At 40.5% G+C, this 23,897-nt stretch overlaps 2 protein-coding genes across 3 annotated transcripts in view; one reads left to right on the forward strand and one right to left on the reverse strand.

Moving 5' to 3' along the window:
- The window catches only part of engase (endo-beta-N-acetylglucosaminidase), an 11,990-nt gene extending 4,261 nt beyond the window's left edge, over positions 1-7,729 (reverse strand). The window contains exons 1-10 of the mRNA XM_008415086.2: positions 7,568-7,729; positions 6,730-6,806; positions 6,436-6,637; positions 6,173-6,321; positions 5,842-5,996; positions 3,472-3,620; positions 2,229-2,400; positions 2,037-2,143; positions 1,840-1,951; positions 281-468 (exon numbers count right to left, since the gene is read on the reverse strand). Of these exons, the coding sequence (XP_008413308.1) occupies positions 281-468; positions 1,840-1,951; positions 2,037-2,143; positions 2,229-2,400; positions 3,472-3,620; positions 5,842-5,996; positions 6,173-6,321; positions 6,436-6,637; positions 6,730-6,806; positions 7,568-7,686 (1,430 nt within the window). The 5' untranslated portion in view covers positions 7,687-7,729. The remainder of the gene's footprint in view (positions 1-280; positions 469-1,839; positions 1,952-2,036; positions 2,144-2,228; positions 2,401-3,471; positions 3,621-5,841; positions 5,997-6,172; positions 6,322-6,435; positions 6,638-6,729; positions 6,807-7,567) is intronic.
- A 1,808-nt stretch (positions 7,730-9,537) lies between these two features.
- Positions 9,538-22,034, forward strand: csnk1da (casein kinase 1, delta a). Of its 2 annotated transcripts, none has more exons than XM_008415083.2 (9): positions 9,538-10,035; positions 14,336-14,446; positions 16,109-16,257; positions 16,426-16,654; positions 16,733-16,903; positions 16,997-17,145; positions 17,834-18,002; positions 18,113-18,225; positions 19,782-22,034. In XM_008415083.2, exons 1-9 carry the CDS (start codon positions 9,960-9,962, stop codon positions 19,830-19,832), a joined length of 1,218 nt encoding a protein of 405 aa, XP_008413305.1. In that variant the 5' UTR covers positions 9,538-9,959; the 3' UTR covers positions 19,833-22,034. The 2 variants fall into 2 exon arrangements, with proteins under 2 accessions (XP_008413305.1, XP_008413307.1); XM_008415085.2 differs by lacking the exon at positions 9,538-10,035 and adding an exon at positions 10,482-10,583.
- Positions 22,035-23,897: the final 1,863 nt, after the last annotated feature.

Consider the following 23,897-nt stretch of genomic DNA (forward strand, 5'->3'; position numbering starts at 1 on the left):
CCTGTCCCGTTAATTCAAAATGTCCTGCTAGTGTTGTGTGTATTCTGACGAAATGTCCTGCTAAACCACATTTACCAACGCACACACACACACACACACACACACACACACACACACACACAGTCATGACACTGATGTCCTCTCCAATCTGTAGCCTTACACAAGAAACTCATTAAATCACTGTGTAAAGCTATATGTTATATTCTGCCTCATAATAAATATATAGTTGGTTATAAAGTTAATATAAATGTGTATACATAAACACACGCAGACACTTTACTTGGCACAAATTGGAGTGTTTAAAGTTGCGGGGATGAGTCCGTCCAGCAGCAGCGAGCACCCTCCATCCCAGGCATCTTCAGGGCAGCCGCTGCTCCTGACCCAGCCCCGGTCCTCCAGAGCCATGTGGTAGTACAACGGCTGGATCTCCTGAGCAGCCAGGTTGAACCAGCTCTTTGCCGTCTCATGCTGCAACACACAGGGACAGCAAGCAAAAGGTTCTTTTTACCTCTAGGTCAACTTTAAAGCTGGGAACAGGAACAGTAGGTTTTGTTGCTATAGAGTTAAAATGTTTGCATATTTGAAGAAAATAGCTCAAACTGAATGTCAAGAAACGGAATGTCAACTTTTAAACTAAATGTCCAAAACAAACAAAAAAATTGAAAGTAAAGTGCCTTTTTAGTATGAATGAAGCTTTAATCCAATCCAAATTTAGATCTTCAGTTTTAACTTTTATTTTGTTTATATTTCTTTTCAAACCTACAGACATTGGTAGATTTGAAAACCAATGTCTGTTTATATACAGCTTGTTTGTTTCTGACAAGCTCTATATGTCCATTGCATATATGTCCATATATGTGTATTGCAGACTTCTGCCCAGGTCCCTCTTGAAAATGAGATCTGGATCTCAACGTGGTTTACCTTGGTTAAATAAAGGAAATAAAAAAATAAATAAAATAAAAAAACATATATATATATATATATATATATATATATATATATNCATATATATATATATATATATATATATATATATATATATGTGTGTGTCAGAAACAGACCTTTCACACCTTAAATTAAAGTGCTCGGTCTACTTCAGAAAGATCTGATAGTCATTAGCCCTTTCATGCATAGCGGTCACTACAGTGGAAAGATACCTAAAAGCCATTTTCTGTGTTTCTTGTGGATTTTTATGTTATAAATACACACGTTCTACTGAAGTGGACACTAGTGCATCATACCCTATCAACTGCCGGCCGTCCACTGCAAGTGCAAGAAAATTTTTGTCAAATCCAATATGGCAGACAGATGAATAAGCAATTTAGGAATATCCAGTCCCTTCTTCTACTGTAGAGGGTTCTTGCACGCAAAAAAAAAATATTGTGACATAATTTAACCCCTTAAAAACTACTGATGTATTTGCCAAATATCAACTTTGTATTTGGAGAAAATTACAACTGATCACCTGGGAAAAAAAATCCTTAATATTATTATTATTATTATACAAAAGATTTTCCTACCTTTTTTATGCTTAAAAAAATAAAAAACACTTTGGGAAATAATTCTGACATAAAGGATCATATTTCATATATGAAAGAGTTAGAATGCTACAGGTTTATCATCTGCACGATGGTAAACAACAACATTATCAGCCTAAAACTAAATAAGTCATCAGAGTAAAAGATTAAAGACACAGCCATTTAAAAACTTCATGCACATTAAGAGTTGAGCATTGTTCATGAAGTCATTTTATATACATATACTGATACTAGTTGGTGTGTTGGTGTTGGTTTTGTGCATTTAAGCTTTTACTCCTTTTAATTTCCAGTCTGTGAGTACCTGCCCTTTCCTGTACACTGCTTTCCCAAAACCCTGGCAGAAGGAGGAGATGAATGGAAGCTGTGAAGCTGGTCGGTGGATGTATAGGTAATCTGAGAGAAGAGCCCAGAACCTGCAGGTGGAAGCAGAGCATCTCGGTGTCATTATGCCTGCAGATCTTCACCAGGTGTGCACTGCACACACTGAGCTGGCCTCACTTGTCTTGATGGCTGCGGAATTCGCTCTTATCACTTTGACTCTCATACACCCATCCTGGAGCGAAGATGGCTGCAGAGAAGTTGTGCTTTCGGATGACGTCCAGAGCCTGTCAACAGCCAGAACAGGATGCAGAACTAAGACAGATATCTGAGAAGAAACAACTGCCATGGACGGACTGTTACAGTCTCTACCTTATTGGTTTCCAGCATCCCTCCCACCACCTTCCCTCTGGCAAACACGTCCACCCCGATGTACACATCAGCCTGACGGCCTTGGACGACAGAGTAGTTCTTCATCCACTCCAGGTTTTCCTCTGTCCAGTTGTAGTTTGTAAAGAAACCATCACAGGCATCGAAAAATATCCTGTCAGAGAAAAGTGAGACAGCTAAATTAGTGTCAACAAACCAATCATTTTTGATGGTTTGTTGACACAGAGCAATGTGCTAGAGCAATGTTCTAGCACATTGCTCTAGCACATTCATGTGCTATGGTGACAACATGTATTTCAGAAATATTATGAATACCGTATTTTCCGCACTATAAAGCGCACCTAAACACCTTCAATTTCCTCAAAAGCCGACAGTGCGCCTTATAATCCGGTGCTCCTTATATATGGACCAATATTGAGTCACAACAGGTCTAGCAACTACGGTAAGCAGCCACCGACTTCATTTTTGCCCGTAGAAGAAGCGCGTGGTGCATGCTGGGATAGTCATCAAAAAACTGGTTTGTTAATAAAGTTTGACTGACCTATCTACCTACCGACCTGAAAATCAGGTCGTCTGCAGGTCATTTAGCACCACGTTCCCCACCAATATGCTGTGCGCGAACGGAGAAGGGTGACCATCGTCCGGCCACGCCCCGGCCCAGTCGCGGAAGGCTCTCCTCGCCGACCCGAGTCGGATTGTCTTTTTAACATTCTTTATGTCAACAAAGTGGCTTTAGACATTCATCCGGGGTGCTTCGACTAGGGTTACCCCTATACATTTGAAGCCAGGGGGGGTGGAGGGGCAGGGGAAGAGAGACAGAGGCTGCGGCGGCAGCGTGTCGGTTGGTCTGTGTTACCCAGAAAGCAGTTGGGCACAATATGCAACACCAATACCATGAGTGAAACAACGACTGAGGCAGACGACTATATAAAGTACTCGGGGACCACTTCTTTATTATTACACATCCACATTTGTAAAGTACGGAATAAATCACGTCCCGTATTACAGAACAACGGTGGAAACCCTTACTGTAGCGTCTATTCTATGCGCCTTATAATGCGGTGCACCTTATATACGAAAAAAGTTTTAAAATAGGCCATTCATTGAAGGTGCGCCGTATAATCCAGTCCGCCTTTTTGTGCGGAAGATATGGTACACAATGAAGTGAAATATGCTCATGTCTCAAAGAAAGATCAGATAAATGTTTTTTTCTCCTTCTACTCGCCTGTTGGACTGGTTGAGTTCATTCTGCCACTTAAGCTTTCCGTCCTCAATGACGCTGTCGTACCACAGGATCAGGCTGCTGGGCACTCGCTCGTGCATCTGCTCCGTCAGGTAGTGCAGAAACAGCGGAGCATTCTTCACAGCTCCCTCCTGCAAAACATCACAGTGCAGAGATCCAACCTGCTGCCTGATTTATTCACTAGACATTTTCACCACTTCTTATGACTGGCAGCAGCTAGAGCATTTCATTTCACTGGGTTACAAATACATTTTTTTTTCGGAAGTTGTTTCTATTTTTTCAAACTGAATTAGGAATATGTTGCACCACTGAATCCAAAAATGAAGTCAATTTTTCTCATTCAGGTCAGATTTTTATTCTACCTGTAATTTGATTTAGAGAATTCTGATCTTCTGACTAAATTGATGAAATTTTTGTGACAGTTTTTCGGCTGTTGACCAGTGTTATTGTTGACTTGCAATTAGTGCTGATACAGGCTGTTAATTGTATAAAAAATGTTACTAAATTGCTACATAATGATTGGTAATGTTTTAAGTTTATTGAGGAAGGTAAAGAAAAAAGAATCAAAATATCTGCTCTATCTTGCTCTTTCACTGCCTCATGCGTTTGTGAAAATGCACATGGAGTAACAGTGTCATTAAAAACGAATAATCTGTTAGAGATTGTTAGTGGACAGAACGGGAACTGGTGTCATCTGTTCTGGGTCTGCTTTATAGTCAGCTTTAGAGGATTCTGCTTCTGTGTTGTTGTTTTTTTGGATACAATTTAGTTTCATTGGTGTTTTTGTGCATTCCCTTGGTCCATTGTTAATTCCAGTTCATTCCACTCCTTACTAGAAGCAACAGAGGAAAGAGGTGCCAGTAGGTGGAGGTGTCAGTAGCTGCATTTCCACTGACCATTTAATTGCGCAAATTGGAATTGCTAAAATAAATTCACTGAATGGAAACAAGCAAATTTCAAGAAAATCTAATTTTTTGATTAAAAGTATTTGTGCTAGGGTGAGGTGGTTTTTCATCTTTATTGATAGTATATTTTACAAAACTGCAATGGAAATACTTTTTCCGCTTTGTCTGGGTCATGTGATCAACAACTGACTAGTACTATTGGGGAAAAATACAAAGACAACGGGAAGTGACAGGAGGACGATGTTTTCTAATGACTTGATACTGAATAATCGTATCCATGTGATACATGTTTCTTATTTAATTGCAAAATAGTGTTTTTCAACATTAGCGGAATATCGACAAAGTTTTGTGCATATTTGTAATGGAAACATAGCTTGTGTGAGCAGCAACATCAAGTATGTTGTCAGGTTTTTTGTGCATCTCTTACCTGGTAAACATGATGCCGTAATGAGAGCAGAGACATGCTAAACTTAAAGGTTGCTGCTGACTGTGTAGAGGTGAAAGAAAACCAGAAACAAAGGTGTCTTACCAGCTCCAGGTTAGGAGATGTTGTTAAAAATGACAAATGTATCAGATGATTTAGTTTAGAGCAGAGGGCAGATGGTAGAAGTATTGCACTTATGCAAATGCTCTTTAGCGGTTCATTTACCAGTCCTTCTACATTCCAGTCCTCACCTACGCCAAGCGCAGTGTGCAGGAACTGAAACGATGAGGTCATACGTTCAAGCAGCCAAATGAGCTTCTGCTGAACAGCTGCTGGGCTCCTCATGATCACAGAGAGGTAGCCCATGGTCAGCTCCATCTCCAGCAGAGCTCCATCTGCCCTAGCTGAATAAAGCTAGGCTGCAGATATAACCTACCATGATCCAGATGTTCAAAACATCCCTGACAACATCAGGTTTATTTTGTAAATGGAACTGTGTGGATGTGTACGTGGCTGTTTTGTTGTTGTTGGTCTGTTTGGTATATTCTATGTTCTACTGCTGGCTGGAAAATGGCTCGGCTCTCTGTGATAATAAAGATACCTTTAACCGTGAGGAGCACAGCGATGCCACAAAACCTCTGAATAAACCAGGTGTTGGGGGTATGGAGATGGGCTTCCAGTAAAGATGACTTCTAAAGTAGGAAAATGTCACTGATACAATGTTTCAGAAAACTATGATTTGAAGGATTTCAACAGGATACCAGAGAAGGTTCCAAAGTGACTGGAGTTTTCTTTGACTGTTAGAAGCACAGAGTGAAACTGGCCCCTCGCAAACAGGAAGGGTTTTTATATTAAACTCTCTCTGATCCTATTTTTAAAGTTAGTTTGAATTTAGAAATACATATTTCATTGTTTCCACAACTAAGAAGTTGTCTTTTCTATAATATGCACACAGCTATGAAGGAAACCAGTGTGTTTTGTTAGTATTTCCACGAGGAGAAGAAGAGCAGACCTATGACTCACACTCAGATTGTTCTCTATGTTAATGAGCCAGCCATCAAAACCGTAATAATGACTGATCTGGACCAGCTTGTCAGCCACGGCCCGGTACGACTCCTCGTCTTTCAGGAAGGCCTCACACACTGCCGCTCCGTCAGTCCATTCTGTGATGAAAGTCCCTGAAAAGCAGCTCAGTGATTCAGATTACAACAGAAGGTGTGAAGGCAGGTCAGGTCAGTGGCTACATTTGTTCTATCATAACTGTGTAACAGTTCAAAGGGTAAGCAGAGTTTTGAAAAATCACTGTAAAAACAACTCCAGGATAGTAATCCAGATGACAGCCTTTCATGCTTACCAAGAACTATGACTCCATGTTTATGTGCAGCATTCGTCCACACGGCTGGAGGAATAGTGACCATCTGATGAGTGAAGTAGTTAAAAATGTCTATGTACTGCCAATGGTAGAAGGCAAAGGGTGCCTCTGAACTGGTGCCTTGGACAAACCTTAAAAAGAGAAGTAAGGATGAAATGTCATTATACAAACATAGATTTTAATGCAAACTTTCAAAAAAGAACTTCTAAACGGAAAAGGTTTAATCATAGATATATCCACCATACCGATCGTCCAGGTAGCCACCCATCATGTCATGGGACACCAATGTCCGGCGTAGACAGTTGACCAGACGGGGCTTCCGAGGTGTCAGAGGAATGGCTGCCACGTTGAAGGGGTTCGCCTCACTTCGGTTCCATGACAACAACTCATTCATAGAGGATAGACCACAGCTGATTGGTTCGGTTGTGTCTGCATCGTAATGTTTGGCTGGGACAGGAGATAAGAATGAAAGCAGCACAACACGTCATCATACAGACAACAGGTCAGAGTGTCATCAATCTTCATGACAGCTGTCTTACCAGGAAGAGCAGAAGGTGAATAATTGATGACCTCATGAACACTTGAGTCCACAGGCTGGTCAAAACACGACTCAGTTCTGAAGAAACACAAGGTGCCTTTGCCTTATTTTATGAAGAAATGCAGTCCAGCAAAAAAAGAAATACAAACATTTGGAAACCTTAACTCTTGAATATGTTGCTGTCCAGTCCAGATCTTTAAATCAAGTAACATTTTTAACAATCTACAAGGAATCCATCAATGCTCTCTGTTATCTGCATTGGATTTAACTGCATTCTTGAAGTTGGGAAAGTGTAAACGTAAAAGTGCAAGATAGCTATTGAACGATCTGAACGGCTTTGGACTTTCACACCATGTTAACAGAACCAAGCCGCAGGACCTGAACCGGGTTATTTCCAGATGTGTAAATGGTTGTGACTGTTCTTTCTGACTACCGCATACATTTGAATCACTTAAGTTGTCCTCACCAGCAGATTTACTTTATAAGAGGCATAGTAGAAGACCTCTACTGCCCAGACTTGACTTTACCAATATGATGTAGTTATAAAGTACATACCTAGCATTTTTGGGACCTACTTTTGCTGCACTTCCACAACTTTTAACTCAATCTTTTTTCTTTTTTTTTTTTTTAATGGTGGAATTTGTTGTGAGTGGCTCTCTCCACTTCAGGCTACATTTAATCATTTTATAACCTTAGAAAACCACATAATTGTGTATTATTATTACTACCGCGACATTACTTTATTGTCTGTTTTAGACGGAAACTGTCCAAACTTAGTTTTAATCTAGTTAACTTGGTTTTAATCTGTTAGCACATGAAGTTTTTCCTGGAAACTGTACCGTTTCTTTTTACTGTCCTCTTCCTCGTCTTTAGCAACGTTTTCACTTCTTTTGAGATTATTAGCAGCTGGCAACCCGTCTTCTCCGAGAATCACATTTTTATCACCAGTTAACGCCATTTCTCCGCACTGAAAGGAGTCACCAATGAAAGAGAAACCAGGAAATCCCAAAAGGCAAACAACTACTTCCGAGTTTATCCTTTCATAATAAAGATCCAGTGTTGGAGGCATACAGTGAATGGTATAATAATAATAATAATAATAATAATAATAATAATAATAATAATAATAATAATAATAATAATAATAATAATAATAATAATAGCGGAAGAAAGTGCTAAAAGAGAAGTAACTTGAAACTGACAAAAGTAATAAGTAAAGATGTGTGTGTGTGTGTGTGTGTGTGTGTGTGTGTGTGTGTGTGTGTGTGTGTGTGTGTGTGTGTGTGTGTGTGTGACCTAGTGCTATTTATTAATTTCCCTCGGTAATAGTGATATAGCAGAAGAAAAAGAAGGGGAAGAGGATCAACCGCAATAAAAATTAATTTAAAAAAATGAAATTCGTAAACTGCACAAACATACCAATCAACATTTTTAATCAAGTGATAAAATAACGATTTAAATGTTTAAAATTCAATGAAAGTACTATTACACAAGTTATAAAATGCTCCGCTGTTCTTTTTTTTTTTTTTTTTTTAGAATTGTTTTTATAATTTATTTTTTCATATATTTTCTTTTTATGGCTGAAGAATGAACTTCTGCGTTTCATTGACCACTTGCAGATGGACAAAAGCCAGAGGGACAAAGATAGCGATCTTTTGTTGTTGAGTGGAACCAGAGCCTTTAAACTTTAGGAGACTAGTCACACATTGAATGCACTGGAAGCATAACGAATGGGACAATAACATGAGAACCTGAATTGAGCGGAATGTGCGAGCGAAGAAAACTTGCAAGACCTATGTACTGTTATATATATATATATATATATATATATATATATTCATTCCTCCCTCAGCCCACTGGCTTTAATGTTGACACCTTGAGATGCCATGAGACCTACATTCTGAACATCATGGCATAGAGTGCATCCCAGTTCCAGTTTTCCATGTCTGGCATATAACCATTCATTTTAGCTTTTAAACTGGTTCTATTGATCCTGTGTCCAGACAGAGGGATAATCAGCAGCCCAGCATCATGACCTGTTTGTTCTGAAGATCCTGCAGCTTCCACTTCATCTTCCTAACATGATGCCTCCTCACCCTGACTCTCATACTGATAGGAGGAACCACAGAGCTCTGTTAGGTAAAAGCACATCTTCTGAAGTTGGGATATTTTTCAAGAGGAATCACCTCAGATGTTGGACTAGATTTATATCAATGTCATTTGTGAATGTTAACTTCTCATTTTCAACAGTGGAGCTATAAAGGTTTAAAAAGGTTATCATTTTGGAGAAAGTATCATCAACATCAATATTTCCACTAAATAAGAGGCAAAAATCTAAATTGTTTGATGAAGGAAAAACCTCTGAGACTATGAGCCTGACAGCACCAAACAATTTTTTATATTAGACAATGAATTTAATTTCACACAATTATCTTGGTAGAAGCCATTTGTTTGTTAAATACTTAATCAAACATATTTACCGTGTTTGATGTTTGTTGTGATTGATGTATACTCACAAAGAACGAGGTAATTAGTCCAAGTTTGTCGTTTATTAAATGTACAGAAACTACAGCGGCTGTGATGCGCCAAGACAAAGGTAAAACAACCCGAACAGGTGATCAACTCTAAACCACTCGCACATTTTTACTCTCAGTCTCATCCTTTTAAACATATTCAGTCTTGAGCGAAGGTGAAGCAGACCGCTTCAGAATTAGTGAGGCCTGTTACCGATACTAGTATCTGTTAGAGGATCTATAACAACACGCTCTTTGGTCGTGTCCTCCCCCATCATCTAACAAGGAAGTGGCGTCACAGACCCAGCAGATTGCTGAGCAAGGTCCTAACATAGAGCAGTTTAATGCGAGCCAGAGATACCGTGCCAAATAGCTGACAGAATCTTTTCAAAATCCATCTTCATCCGTGGAAATTTAAGGCGTACCAATTTTAAAAACAGCAAGAGCATAAAGTACAGGGATTCATCTTTCCGATAAACGTCATATTGTCGCAATATGATTTATTTAACATTTTAAAACAAGAGGCGAAAGATTGTCGGAGCCGACTACATCCGGAGACAGCATACAGAAGAACAGATTTTGTCGCTTGAACGGATCTCCGGTGTCTGCTGGTTGATTCTATTCTAGTTGTAAACGGGCTTGAACTTCAAAGCTGACCATATTTTGAATATTTTGGAGCTAGCGAGCGCGCTTGCTGGCCGACGACATATTTATTAACATGGAGTTGAGAGTCGGAAACCGATACAGACTGGGCAGAAAGATTGGAAGCGGATCGTTTGGAGACATATACTTGGGTATGTTTTTGTCATTGAAACTTGTCTACTAGTCTGTGTCTGTATTAACAACAAGAGGAAAGTGTGAGGAAGTTGGTCAACTGGCTCCCTTTTTAGAGGTTCAGAAGGAGCTGGTGATAAGCGATCAGCTGTTGTGTTCTCTGTTAGCGTTAGCTGCTAGGCTAGTAGTTTCTGTAGCATTTCCATCTTCTATTTTGAAAATGTGTTTAGTAAGCGATTTATTTCGACTGTGCTTGGCTTAGAAGCTTATTTTCCGTTATAATATCAACCCGGTGTCCAAATGAAGGGTTCAAATTACTAGGAAAACTGTCAGCTGATTTGAATCTAAATGTTTTGTCCTCAGCTAGCTATGTAAAATCTGAAAGTTTTGGTTTGGTTCTTTTGCTTTGATTCACCTGAAACTCGTTTTAGAGCAGAATGATCGTTCAGTCCGAGCCTGTGAAGTGTTCGGGGACGGTTGCCTACATGTGTTTTTTAGTGGGTTTAAGTAGAACGAAAGTTTCCAGCTGGATCAAAAGGCTCAACGGATCTACTGTGGTTTCCTTCCAGTGAGTTTTATATCATATGTTTTACATTGTAAAATTTGTATCAAAAGGATGCTGTTTTACAGATGAGCCCAAAGATTTGTGTTTGATGGGAAGGCCCTCTGAGAACAAGCTGTCACAAACATGCTGTATAAATATAGCTTCATCTCTACTGGGTGAAATGTAGCCATCTTCTGTTAGCTAAGGCTGCTGACCAGCTACTGATTAAATAAGTTTTGTCAGATAAAATGTTGGATCCTTCTGGAAGTCAATGTTTTCATTTCTTCCACTATTTAATCTGGCTTTTAATGATAACATGATCATTGTTGTTTTCAAATGGATTGTGATGAAGGGGATTCAATCTGCACTGAGCTAGATTAAACCTACATTAAATCAGGAAATGCACATCTGTATGGTATTCTGGTTGGATGTAGTATGTCACTAGTTAACATAAACCATGCTGTAGCTCTTCCTTTGGGGCTTATATTGGAGCTTTAATCATAATTATTCACATCTCTGCTTTGAAAACCTCAGCTCTGGCCTCTAACAGTGTGACAGGCCTGGCTGTGAGGTGCTGTGGTTTCTAAATGTGAACCATCACCGAACTGGAACTGCTGGATGAGATGTAGACATAAAGGTGATTCTATGGATGTTTTCCAGTGTAAATGCTCAATTATTCCATCATGGAAGTATCTGAGTATGTTGTTGTTACATTTGTGCCAAAATATGTGCAACTCGTAAGAAAACGTTTTATAGTTTTGAATAGATTTTTTTTGTTTGTCTTTTTTAAATTACATTTGGATCAAAGACAAGAGATTGTGGTCTCCCTTCTCGGACTATATCAAGTGTTTACACTAGACTGTTGCTGTTAATCTTGTTTTTAATTTGATTTTACATTTATGGGACTAGTATTCTTTACCAAAATCTGTAGCATTTTTTGCTCCAGTTGTGGTTTGAAAAGTTTTCTACTAGAATCTTGTGCGCTTGTGTGACCTAACGAGGCTGTGTTGTGAAAGTGAACTCGCCTTGTTCAACTAAAACTCCCAGAGCGATGTTAAATGTCCTCACTTAGCAGCTGTGAATCCAGGAGAGGTCAGATTAATTAACTGGATCTGGCCTTTCTTCCACATGACCTGTTGTACAATCTGATGGCCAGAGCTGCCAGCCGCTTGCATAATCACTTAGTGTTTTTTGCCTTCACTCAGCTGTCCATCCTTTCCATTGAGTGGTTGATGACTAATGTGTTGTAACATTGTAAATGAGTCAGAGCAGTGTGTGGTTCTGTTAAATCGGTTAACCCTCCGCTGTCTGCAGTAGGAACAGGAGCAGTTTTTTGAACATTCGCGCTTCTGTTACGAGAAACAAGATCCTAATAAAAGGCATCCATGGCAGATGCCCCACCGTGATTCACTCATCATGTTTAAACCAAGTTTGTGTCGGTAACAGTGATGAATGTTTCAGAGACCTAAAGGCTTGTTCCTGTCCGGTCATTAGCAGGGTGGGCTCGGGTCACCCTGTTCACTCAGGTCTTCTACTCCTATGTGATTGGTGTTATCCATCATAGAGTATCAGGAGGTTATACATATGTTTTATATTTGTTTGAAAATATTCAGCAAGTGTACATGAGCTGTGTCAGAAGACACTTTTATAAAAAGACCAAAGAAACGTCCCGACCTAATCAGGATCAGACTGAAGTCCAAACCGCTTTGTTTCTTGTACTCATTGACATTAGGGTCACTTACAAGTACAGAAATATATTTGTTCTTTAAACACTAGCTGTGTTGTCTAATAACATTATTATGCAGGTATGAGATCAGCCCTTCTGCCTTTCTGTTTTTTTGTTTCACTGAATATATTTTGATACCAAGATGTCAGCTTTTAAGCAATCTAAATTCATATGCATGTCACTATCATGTTCTTTTAAGCCTACTTTTAAATAACTGAACATTTATTGGAAATAAATTGTATACATAACAGTAATTTAAAGGTTGTCAAATGTGTCAGTGTTTTAGTCCACTATATGTTGAAAAACACAAACAAAATGTCTTTTTTTTTTGTTGTTGTCAAATGAAAACAGAAAAATCTGATTTCATGATTACTGGTAATTGCAGCAGTCCTGAATGACTGAGGGTCAAGAAAAGCCACTAGTGTAGTGTTGTTTACCACCAAACGCTCCTTCTCGCTCATAAATGATGTTTAGTTTCATGTCATGATGGAACAGGATGGACATTGTGATGAGTCTGTAAGCTGGTTATGTTCTGCTGCAGGGTGTTATAAAACGCTACCTGTCTGACAAGAAAACAGAGACTTGTTTAACAGATACTGTTGGTGATATCACATCAGTCAAATGAGAACGCTCCATTCATGTATGCTAACAGGGAGGGGCATATTTACAAGCAAACTTAACACAAAGATTGTTTAAACTGACGGACCAAAAGTTACTTGGAACGGCTCAAACTGCGTGTTGTTGGTGATTCAGTCATCAAACTTATGACACATTTTTGCACGGCCCGTCTGCTGACATGTTGGTGGTTTGGCTGACGTCACACCAGGCGTCATCTCACGGCTGAATGTTTGTTTGTCTTTGTGATTTCTAATAGCAGCGGAGGTGATGCTCTTATACAAGTCACAGTATATTTGCATGTTTCTGCGGCACTTCCTGGTGAGGCCTCATGAAATAATAGTCCACAGAGATGTGTCTGAACATGTTGCACCAGCAGCACGGCAGGAAAACACACCCTGCACACAACGCGAACACTTTGGCATATCAGGAACAGTCCTCCATGAGGGAGGGAGTGCTGCATTCCCCAGAAAGATCTGTTCAGACAAATCCCATTCCAGAGAGAACACACTGTAAAACACCCGCTTGATTCAGATGTTTCTGTTGGAATAGATTCTTTATTTAATGCAACTGGGAGTCAGGTGGGTTGTGTTGAAGAATATCCTTTTTAACTTCTCTGACACCTACGGCCCAATGAGTCTTATGTAAATGGCTTTAAAAACAAACACAGAACACATTAAATCTGAACTTTGGTCATTTATGTAATGCATAAAATCCCATGTGCTGTAATTTCCCTCCATGCTTTGGTTTGCTGAAGTGTCGGTTGCATGTTTAGAGCCCGCTCCTCCATGCTAGCCGCCGTGCGGGGGAGCCTTGGCCCCGCCCTGCTGGGTGCCGGGTGCCAGATGACGTACAGAGAAATCAATGATGTTCCATCAGAGCTGCTGTTAAACTCTTTCTGCTATGAGACGGTGTGTTCACACATGTGAGCGGGAGTAATGGGATTACGTAAGGTGGTGTCTGGTTTCTGTGGGGGGTGGGGGGCATTAGCTGGACTCCATTACCGTGTTTAGGAAGAAAGCAACCTCAGCACTTAAACATGTCAGTTTTGAAGTCATTTCCCAGAATCCCTTCATGTGTGAGCAAAATAGATGAAAATCTATTTATGTCCGTCATAAAATGATGCTGGACGTCCACTAAGGAGTGGTGAATTGGAACTTTGGACTTGCATTTGACAGATTTAGCTAGCATTCTTAATTCTCTCTGTCCATAAACTGAGCAGCTTCACATCAACCAACTTTTAAAGGATTTCTGTATTTGCTCAAATGTTTTCCATACATTAGTAACAGCAGGTTATTACAGAGAAATGGAGGTCTGTAGCTGCTGCTAGCATGCCGGTCTCATTGTTTCTGAGATAAGTAGATAGAGCTCTAGTGTTCAGGCTCTTTGACTGATTCCCTAGCTCCATCCAACTAAACCTTGTCTGTCTGTCTAGGTACTGATATCTCAGTGGGAGAAGAGGTGGCCATCAAGCTGGAATGTGTGAAGACTAAACACCCACAACTCCACATCGAAAGCAAGATCTACAAGATGATGCAAGGCGGAGGTATCACACTCCCAAATCCACCACATACATACTCGTCCATCACCAAACGTATCAATATTGCAGTTGCATAACAGCTCACACTAACTCCGTCATCACTTCCAAAGAAGATATTTGGCTCGTCAAACTTAGTAAACTAGTTTCAGGGAATTAAAGTGACGAGCAGTCGGTCAACCCAGGGATCGAAACGTTTCCATGCCCCCATAGCAAACCTGCAGGCAGTGCTACAAAATATGTAAAGACACATCAGCTTTTACGATGTCTTTTTACTTCTCTATTCAGTAATTCTTAGGTTAGTTCAGCACATTTGTTCTGAGTGTAGTTGGCTGAGTTGCTAAGGTTTCCCGCAGCAGAGTTATTTAAGGTTTCCCGCAGCAGAGTGCCCCACAGCAGGCCTACTGGACGGATCCTTTTCTCTGGTCAGAAACTTGTTCATCCTGCAGTAACTACACTACTCTAACGAGCAAAGCAACTTAGTACATTTGACTGGTAACTAATCAGAAAGATGAAAATTGCAAGTAACATTTCAATAAATTATTTTAACATATTTTACATATTTTCTATTTAAATTCAAAAATACTTTATTAATCCCAAAGGGAAATTAAATGTTGTTGTAATTAATTAATTCTTCAAAGTGTATGATAATATTAAAATAATAACGATTGAAATAATAAAAAAAGATTTTATGATTTTTTTTCTGAATAAAAAATGTATAAGGTTTATTTTTTACATTTTTATTCCTCATCTCTAGCTTTGAGTCCTCCTAGCGCCCCCCAGTGGCCACCCAGGGGTCAGCAACTCCCACTTTGAAAGTCACTCCTAACCAGTTCAGCTCATGTAGAAGATTTGACTGACCCAACTGGTTTTAGTGACTCTTTGTCTTTAGTTGAGCTAAAGATTCTTTAAGTGGTAATTAATAAAAAACATTCTTTTCTACCAAACTGCACCAGATCAGAAGTTATTTTGAAGTTATTTAGTGGGAAAGAAAATCATTTTATAATAATCTAGTTATCAAGTTTTCAGATTAGCCACAACCAATCACAGCCAAGCAATTATTTGAAGAATTCCCAGGATTAATGAAATAAATGAGCACAAATGGTGAGTCTGTATTTTCCATAATATAAATGTGTGTTCTACTCCAACTAAATACTAAAATGATGAATGAGATGTTGTTTATGTAACCTATATTACATTTTAGGAATATTAGGATCATTAAAGAAATAATCCAAGTTAGATTTAATCCAAATGATTCTTAAACTAGGTTCGGAGGAAGTGGCAAATTGTAAAACACAGAGACAACCAGATGGTGCAAAATTGGTGAATTGTGTTAATATTTACAATATATACAGGTTAGTCAACAGTTAATGAATTCCAGAAGGGTTCCTTAATCCAAGGAAGGCAACAGTTCTTGCTGACGGTGAAAGGGAAAAACGAAAAAATAATAATCCAGTTCTATCAGAGTGAAGATTGTTTGGCCGAAATCTCTACTCTACTCTATTCAAACCACAGAAGTAGCTATTAAAACAACTTGTCTTGGTTTTGTTGACCCTTGATACTGAAATCTAAATGAACATACCGACGGATTCCTCAGACTGAACATTTGATACTGTTTAATGGTTCCTTTCTATCACAATACCAGATAATTACCATTCCCTGTACTTTCAGTGGGGATTCCAACCATAAAGTGGTGTGGTGCTGAGGGAGACTATAATGTGATGGTGATGGAGCTGCTGGGGCCCAGTCTGGAGGACCTGTTCAACTTCTGCTCTCGGAAGTTCAGTCTGAAGACCGTCCTCCTGCTTGCTGACCAGATGGTGAGAGAAAGTGCTGTGACCTTTACTTGAGCCTTAGATGTTCTCAGTTATGTAAGTGTGTTGGGTGGAAAGCTGCAGCTGCAAGACTTGAAGGTGTCTTCAGGTGTGTTTGCTGCTGTCTGTCCTGTGGTGTTTAGTTATTAATGTGAATGTCACTTGCCTTTCTAGATCAGCCGGATTGAATACATCCACTCCAAGAACTTCATCCACCGAGACGTGAAGCCGGACAACTTCCTGATGGGGCTGGGCAAGAAGGGCAACCTGGTCTACATCATCGACTTCGGTCTGGCTAAGAAGTACCGCGACGCTCGCACGCACCAGCACATCCCCTACCGCGAGAACAAGAACCTGACCGGCACCGCCCGCTACGCCTCCATAAACACACACCTTGGCATTGGTGAGACATGTGGTGATGGCTGCTGATGTCGCTGCAGTGCGCTACCCCCTGCTGACCCCACCTTGTCTTTGTCTTCAGAACAATCCAGACGGGATGACTTGGAGTCTCTGGGCTACGTCCTGATGTACTTCAACCTGGGCTCTCTTCCCTGGCAAGGCCTCAAAGCTGCCACCAAGAGGCAGAAGTACGAACGCATCAGTGAGAAGAAGATGTCCACTCCCATTGAGGTCTTGTGTAAAGGCTACCCCTGTAAGCTAAGCTGCTAACATGTCTTTCAGGGCTTTTCTTATTGCCATAACTACAGAAGTGCCTGATGTCCTGATCTTTCTCTCTCCACTTTAGCTGAGTTTGCCACATACTTGAACTTTTGCCGCTCTCTGCGCTTTGACGACAAGCCCGACTACTCCTACCTCCGCCAGCTCTTCAGGAACCTCTTCCACAGACAGGGCTTCTCCTACGACTACGTCTTTGATTGGAACATGCTCAAATTTGTAAGTTGTGTTGATACACAGTTGAAATTCAGTCCAAAATAAACGATGAATAGGGTTTCAGTTGTTGTTTTAAAGCGAGGCAGTATGATGTCAAATCAACTTTTTTGACCTTTGTGTCATGTTTTAATATTTCCTCATAAAAAACATAGCTGAAGGGTTGATAGAGGAGCCAGGTTGTGACGACTTCCTGAAGGCAGAGTTTCAGAAAGAGCAAGAGACAGACAATCAATTTTATTGTGGTAAACTTTTAGGTTTTTTACAATATAAAACCTAAAAGTGTTTAACTAGTCATTAACAAATCTGCTCCTGATTGTATTTTAGGTTCCAGGTCTTTACGTCATATTCGATATGTACAAAATTTTTATTACAACTGAAGGTAACATAAATGGCATTATGCACCTGGAAAACATCTAATCTAAACATCTAATTGCCCCTTTAATCAATGTACTTGAATCATTCAGTAATTTATTACGGCTATATCTGCAAGAGTAAAGGAAAGAATTGCATAATAATAATGCAATAATCTGTTCAGTGATCTAATATCCTGCTTTGGTGTAAAGCCGAAGTAACATTAGTTCCTTTCCGGCTCTGCATGTGGGCACCCCATCCAGATTATATGCAGGCCAACTGTTGCTATAGAAACAGCTACACTACCTGGAGGTGACTGTGGGGCTGTGTTGTGTGTCAGGGTGCCAACAGGGCCGTGGAGGACGCTGAGAGGGAGCGCCGGGAGCGCGAGGAGAGGCTGAGGCACAGCAGGAACCCCGGGGCCAGAGGCATGGCTTCTGCTTCAGGCAGAGTCAGGGCAGCTCAGGACGCCGCAGCCCCCTCCCCACTCAACCCTGCTTCACACACAGGTCAGAGCGCCGCCTGTCCATCAGTGAGACACTTTTACAGCCTTTCCAGGCCGAAGGCGGCTTCAGAAGAACTACATGGTGACTGACACTTGGCTCTCTTTGTTGTTTAGGTATGGAGAAGGAGAGGAAGGTGAGCATGCGTCTTCATCGTGGAGCACCTGTCAACATCTCCTCATCAGACCTGACCGGACGTCAGGACACGTCTCGCATGTCCACCTCACAGGTACTTCCCTCAGTAGCCAGAATAAAGAGTTAATATGTCAGAATCAAGTCGGTGAAAAGAAAAGTCGACATGAGAGGAAACACGAGTTCATCTACCACAAAGAGGAAGCAGCGACAGAGAACAGAACATTGTGTCAGAACTTCCCTTTTCTTTTGTTCCACATCATGTTTTTTCTACTTAACCAATCAGAACGACCAGGAAACCACAGCAGTTCAGTAACTGGTGGCATTCTGCTAACTGGGAGCTGTGGGCGTACTGGACTGTTGGTTTGTTCTCCTTTATAGCTTCAGCCTCCACCGTTCTTCTTTAAGCACAGCTGTAACATTCAGTGAGTGAGCAGAGCAGAGCAGAGCAGAGCAGAGCTGTGCTGCCTGGACTGGTGAAGCATCAGGACTTTATACATTAGATTGTATTTTCCCTCAGGTTTGACCAGGATGCTGTTTATATTTATAAAAGCAAACAGATTAAAAGGCCACAATCACTGGAAACCTATTAAAATCTCTTTTAAATAATATAAAATTAAAACCAATCTGATTGTTTCAGACAGTATAGCTGTGCTAAAGAGGAAAATAATATGGAATATGGATATGAAATGCTTTGTGTAGGAACATTAAAGGGACTAAGTTGATACAGCAGGCTTAGTTGGCTCATTCTATTTGTTTCTGTAGTGATGTGAAGCTGCAGATTCAGAAACATTTTGCACATTTCTTTATTAATTTTAACTTGAAATATGAAATAAATCTGAAAGAATAGGTATCAGAAACATTGGCTGCAGCCGATTTTCATTTTTCAGATTTCCATGTTTTACAAAGTGAAAGTATCTAATCATGTGGTTAATGTATTACATTTAAAATCTTTTGGGATTCATCAAATGTATTATGTCAGGACTCTTAAACAACTTTACTTTTTAAAACATATTCTTGTAGTAAAATCTGAGCGTCCATGATTCAATGGAGAATAAGGCAGTCACTTTTTGTAAAATGAAAATTCTTCACATATGAAGTTAAATTTGAAAGTTGAAATGTAATATCCGCTCTGTTTTTGTTGATTCTTTTCAGAACGTGTCTTTCATCTATTCATGTGTGACGAAATGTAGACAAAGCAAACTGTTTGTGGGTTCTAGTTCTGACTGTGTGTGTTCTGCTGGGCTCCATCGGGTCTTTCCCTCTCGACCCAGAACACACTCTTCCTGCTGCTCAGTGTTAACATCATTCTGCAGGGTTTCCCTCCTAGAGTTGCTGTGAAGCATCATATTCCATGTTTTTCGTATGTCCAGTCCCTGAAGCTGCAGTGTAATCTGCTGTCTGTGATTCCACACAGAATGTTCAGTTCTCTCTGACTTCCACTTTCTGCAGGTGTTTATTCCTTAGAGCTACTTTGCAAAACCCCTCTTTATAAATCCCAGCCACTCTTTTGGGTGAAAATGCCCAGTGGATTTTTTTTTACAATATAAAACCTAAAAGTGTTTAACTAGTCATTAACAAATCTGCTCCTGATTGTGTTTTAGGTTCCAGGTCTTTATGAGCTGCTGATGTGTTTAATCTTCCTGTTTCCAGGCTCTGTCCCGGGTTACACCAAGCGGCCTCCAGTCTGCGGCTCCGCGGTGAAACAGCCCTACATCCTCTGAGGACGCCTTGACATGCATCACCTGCAGCACACACACTCTCACACACATGCTCACATAGATTACCAGGACTCTCAAACGACCCAGAACTGCTCACCAATGCACCAGGTTCTGCCTGCGCATCTATTCACTTCTCAGGAGAAGAGATGCACAGTCAGCAGGTTGTGTATGTGTGTGTGAGAGAGGGAGAGAGAGACGGGCAGGTGGAGACCAGTTTGGTTGCCTTAACAACCATCTTGGCAAACTTGAAGCCACAGCAACCCTTCTTCCTCGCTCGTGGAAGATGTGAAAACTCCTCCTCCTCGATGCTGTTGATGAAGCCATTGATTCACTTTTCTCTGGCCTAATGTTTTTTTTTTCTCCCAACTTTTGATTTTACTTGTTTTTAATCTTTTTAGCAGAAAAAAACATCAACACCAGCTGATCAGCATGAAAACGGGGAATGCAGCGTTTGTTCAATGTTAACCTGTTGGATTTACTTTGATTTGGGTCAGATGGAGAGTCGCTCCATCACGGCAGTGTTTGAGCACAGTGCCTAAACTCTGTGTCGTGTAAAATACTTTGAACCCTGCAGTCCACACCTCCTTATTTACTTCTTTTGATGTGAATGAGACGTTTAGATAGAATAAGAATGGGGGGGATGGAGGCTGTTGTACGAGTTGTGTCCATGTCCTCAGGTCTGTTGGAATATGGTAAACATGCAGCACACTTAGTTAGTGTTCAGGTTATGAGTGGCGTGGGAAAAGCTGTGAATGGAAGAGTGAGTCAGGAGCTCAGTCTGTCCACACCCAACTTCTTTCTTTCTAACACTAGTGCATAGTGACGTGGCTTTTGTGTGTATTTGTGTGGTTGTGTCTTAGGGGTTTCCATGCTCACAGGTGGGATAAACTTGTTGATTTCTTTTTATATAAATATATATATGAAAGTAAACATTTTTGTAAGCTTTTACGTCCACAGCATCTTCAGCCTGATCCTTGGACCTCATGTCCCTCTGCTTCCACCCTGAGTCCTTTTTTCATTTCTCCAAAGCACAGCTTGTCCATTTTCTAAATAAACTTCACCATCAGAAACCGTCTGAAAGGACAGTTTGTCAAGACTTTGGACCCTTGTTTTCACTCTGCTGTAGCTGATCTCATAGAACCTTTAAACAGTGCAATGTGTTGGGGAAAGTATGAGAAATATGAACCAACGAATCTTTTCTCCCTGTTTTCAGGATCTGATGGAGGAACAGTTTTAATTGCTAATGTCCAACTAAATTAATTTGAAGTTCTTGTAAAAAGCAGTTTTAGTCTGTGATGCTACTAACCAACCCGTATTGTAATGTACAATATTTGACTTTGCTGATGAGAAGAGTGTCGAAATGTTTCAGTCGGGTTTAAACCCGACTGGGTAAACTTTGGGATTTTCATGTGGGATAAATAATTTGACAACGCTTCAGTACTTAATAGTTTAGAATCAAACTCTGCAGAGCGTGCGGCGTCAGACGGCTCCACTCTCTTGTTTACATAGAAAATGGACGGGTTTTGCTTCAAGGCCAGCATCCTGGAAGCAGAGGGGGTTTCTAGGAGCTGTGGACTGAGTGCTGCATAGTGGAAGTTGGCTCCAGCCTTCAGGCTCCTCCTGGGGATCTGATCTAAAGTAGGAACTCCTTGATGTGATAGACTGATGAGAAGTATTTGTAGGCCATTTTCTGTAGTCGATGTGGGAATGGGTTGTAGTTGTACCTTGTACATGTTCCTTGGTTCTGTTGTGTATAGGATGCGCCTGTTTTCCACGTCCTGGTGAGCTACTGTAGGCTTCTGGACGAGCTGTTGATAGAGGGACTGGGAATGCTTCACTACATTAGGGTTCCTGTGAAGGAACCTTTTCTTTTCTTGGAAAATGTATTTCACTTGTTGACTTGGGAAAAACTAAAGCGATAGAATAACTTGTGTGTCTCACTGATGATGGCTATGATAAATGCAAGAACACGTTTCCATGGAAGGGGTTTTCTGTCGCGTTTCTCATTCTGTCACCAGTCCTAGAAGCTCGTAGGTGTGTTCTGGACTCAGGTCCCACATCTTATACTGTGGATTCATGGGATTTTTTTCCTTTCACTCCCATCTTAACACTTCTGCTCTTCAGTTGTAATGCCACTGTATTTGTGTATTTTAAAATTGTGTAAATAAATTAAAAAGTACTTGTATGTGTGGATGCTTGATTTGATGACCTGCAGTTGGAATTTCTAATTAGAGGATCAAACTTGGTATTGATTAGTTTGATTATAGGATTATGTATTCTCAACATTAATGTTGAGAAATGGGCAAATTAGGAAATTATCCTGCACTAAACTTAGCCTAGCATATGTAGCATCAGACAGTTCATGAGCTGATCTGCACAGAACTTTCATGATGTCCACTGATCACTGTAAACTGTACAGAAATTAGCTTAGCACAGGGGTCCCCAAAGTCAGTCCTGGCGGGCCGGCATCCTGCATGTTTTAGTTCTCTCCCTGGTGGTAGAAACAACCTCAGCTCATCAGTGTTCCTGGTAGGCCTCTAACCAGCCATCATTTGATCCAGGTGCATTAAACCAGGGAAAGAACTAAAACATGCAGGATGCCGGGCCTTGAGGACCGACTTTGGACACCACTGGCTTAGCAGGTGGTAAGCTGCTTTCTGGGAGGATTATTGTTGTTACAAAAAAAAGTTGAAGCTGCTCTTAATGTATGTATCCTATATTTAACCAAAAAATAACTTGAGATTGAAAACCTCTTTCTGAGAGTGACCTGGTGAAAAACAACAAATCCAGATACACAAAACACAACCAATGACATTGTGTAGGAAGTAAACAGATGGACAGTAGGAGACCAGTGTAAAGATGCTCCCATGAGCCCTGTTATGTACCAGCACACAAAACTCATGCAGTCCACGTGTGGTGTTGCTTTTGGTTCTATCAATGATCACATGTCATCTTTAATCCAGCTAATCTGGTAGAAATCTGTGGGTATCCCAACTGGATGGAGAGCCAGGTCCCAGTGCAGAATGTGATGAGGAAGTAGCTCAAAGATTCTCCAAAAAAAAAAAAAACAGCTGGAGACAGAAGAAGACAATCTGATTATCTGCCAGCTCCAAGAAGAGAAAACTGGGCCAGAAATGAACAGAGTGGAAGACTGAAGCTGTAGAGAAGCAACACTGAATGCAGTCTGCTGACACATCCCAACTGTTTACTATCTAAGCTATTAAGTAATTGTGTGTTAAAAAAAAAAAAGAAAGAAAAAACGAACAAAAATCACTTGGCAAAAAATTTGCCGATGTCATTTAGAGTAGTGGTAAGGTAATTTAACCACTGGGTGGCGCTGTTTAACCATCTTTGTTGGTGCAGTGATGGAACTGTTACACAACAGGTCGTAGTGACCTTCCTGGAAGATGTTTAAGAGCAGAACAACTGCAATAGGCCAAACAGCAACAATGAAAATAATAATTCATGGTATGCTGTTTTTTTGTTGTCTCTGCTGACCTTTATTTGAAAGTGGGTTATGTGAAAGAGTAAATACACGCAGCAAAGGTCAAAAGGCCGCGACTCAAACTTGTGATGGCCGTGTAGAGGACTAAGACCTTTGTACCTGGGTCGCGCCACCACAACAATAAATACATATGTTTGAATTTATTGTGCTGTAAGTAGAGATCTATTCTGGTATGAAAGTAGTTTAGCGCTGAGTCTGCTCATGTTTCCTGTAGAAGGATGTGGGAGACAGACTGAACACCAGCAACCGCTGAACCAACCCTGAAGCTCCAGCTCAAAGCTGGGTTTATTTCCTTCATGTTAAGACATCAGTCGCAGAAATGCAGGGAGCAGCAACAAGAAAACAACATGCAACAACAGCTGCAGAGGTACAAATGCCACAGTGGGATGGATTTCTAAGGAGTTGATGACGTTTTTGCACCTTTTGGGAGATGCCCGTCTTATTTCATATCAAAACCAAACAATTTGGTTGAAGGAAATAATTTCTGTCTAAATCCAGAGGTGGGTAGTAACTAGTTACATTTACTTAGATACGCTTGAGTAA

The sequence above is a fragment of the Poecilia reticulata genome, linkage group LG8, assembly GCF_000633615.1.
Source record: "Poecilia reticulata strain Guanapo linkage group LG8, Guppy_female_1.0+MT, whole genome shotgun sequence".
NCBI lineage: Eukaryota > Metazoa > Chordata > Actinopteri > Cyprinodontiformes > Poeciliidae > Poecilia > Poecilia reticulata.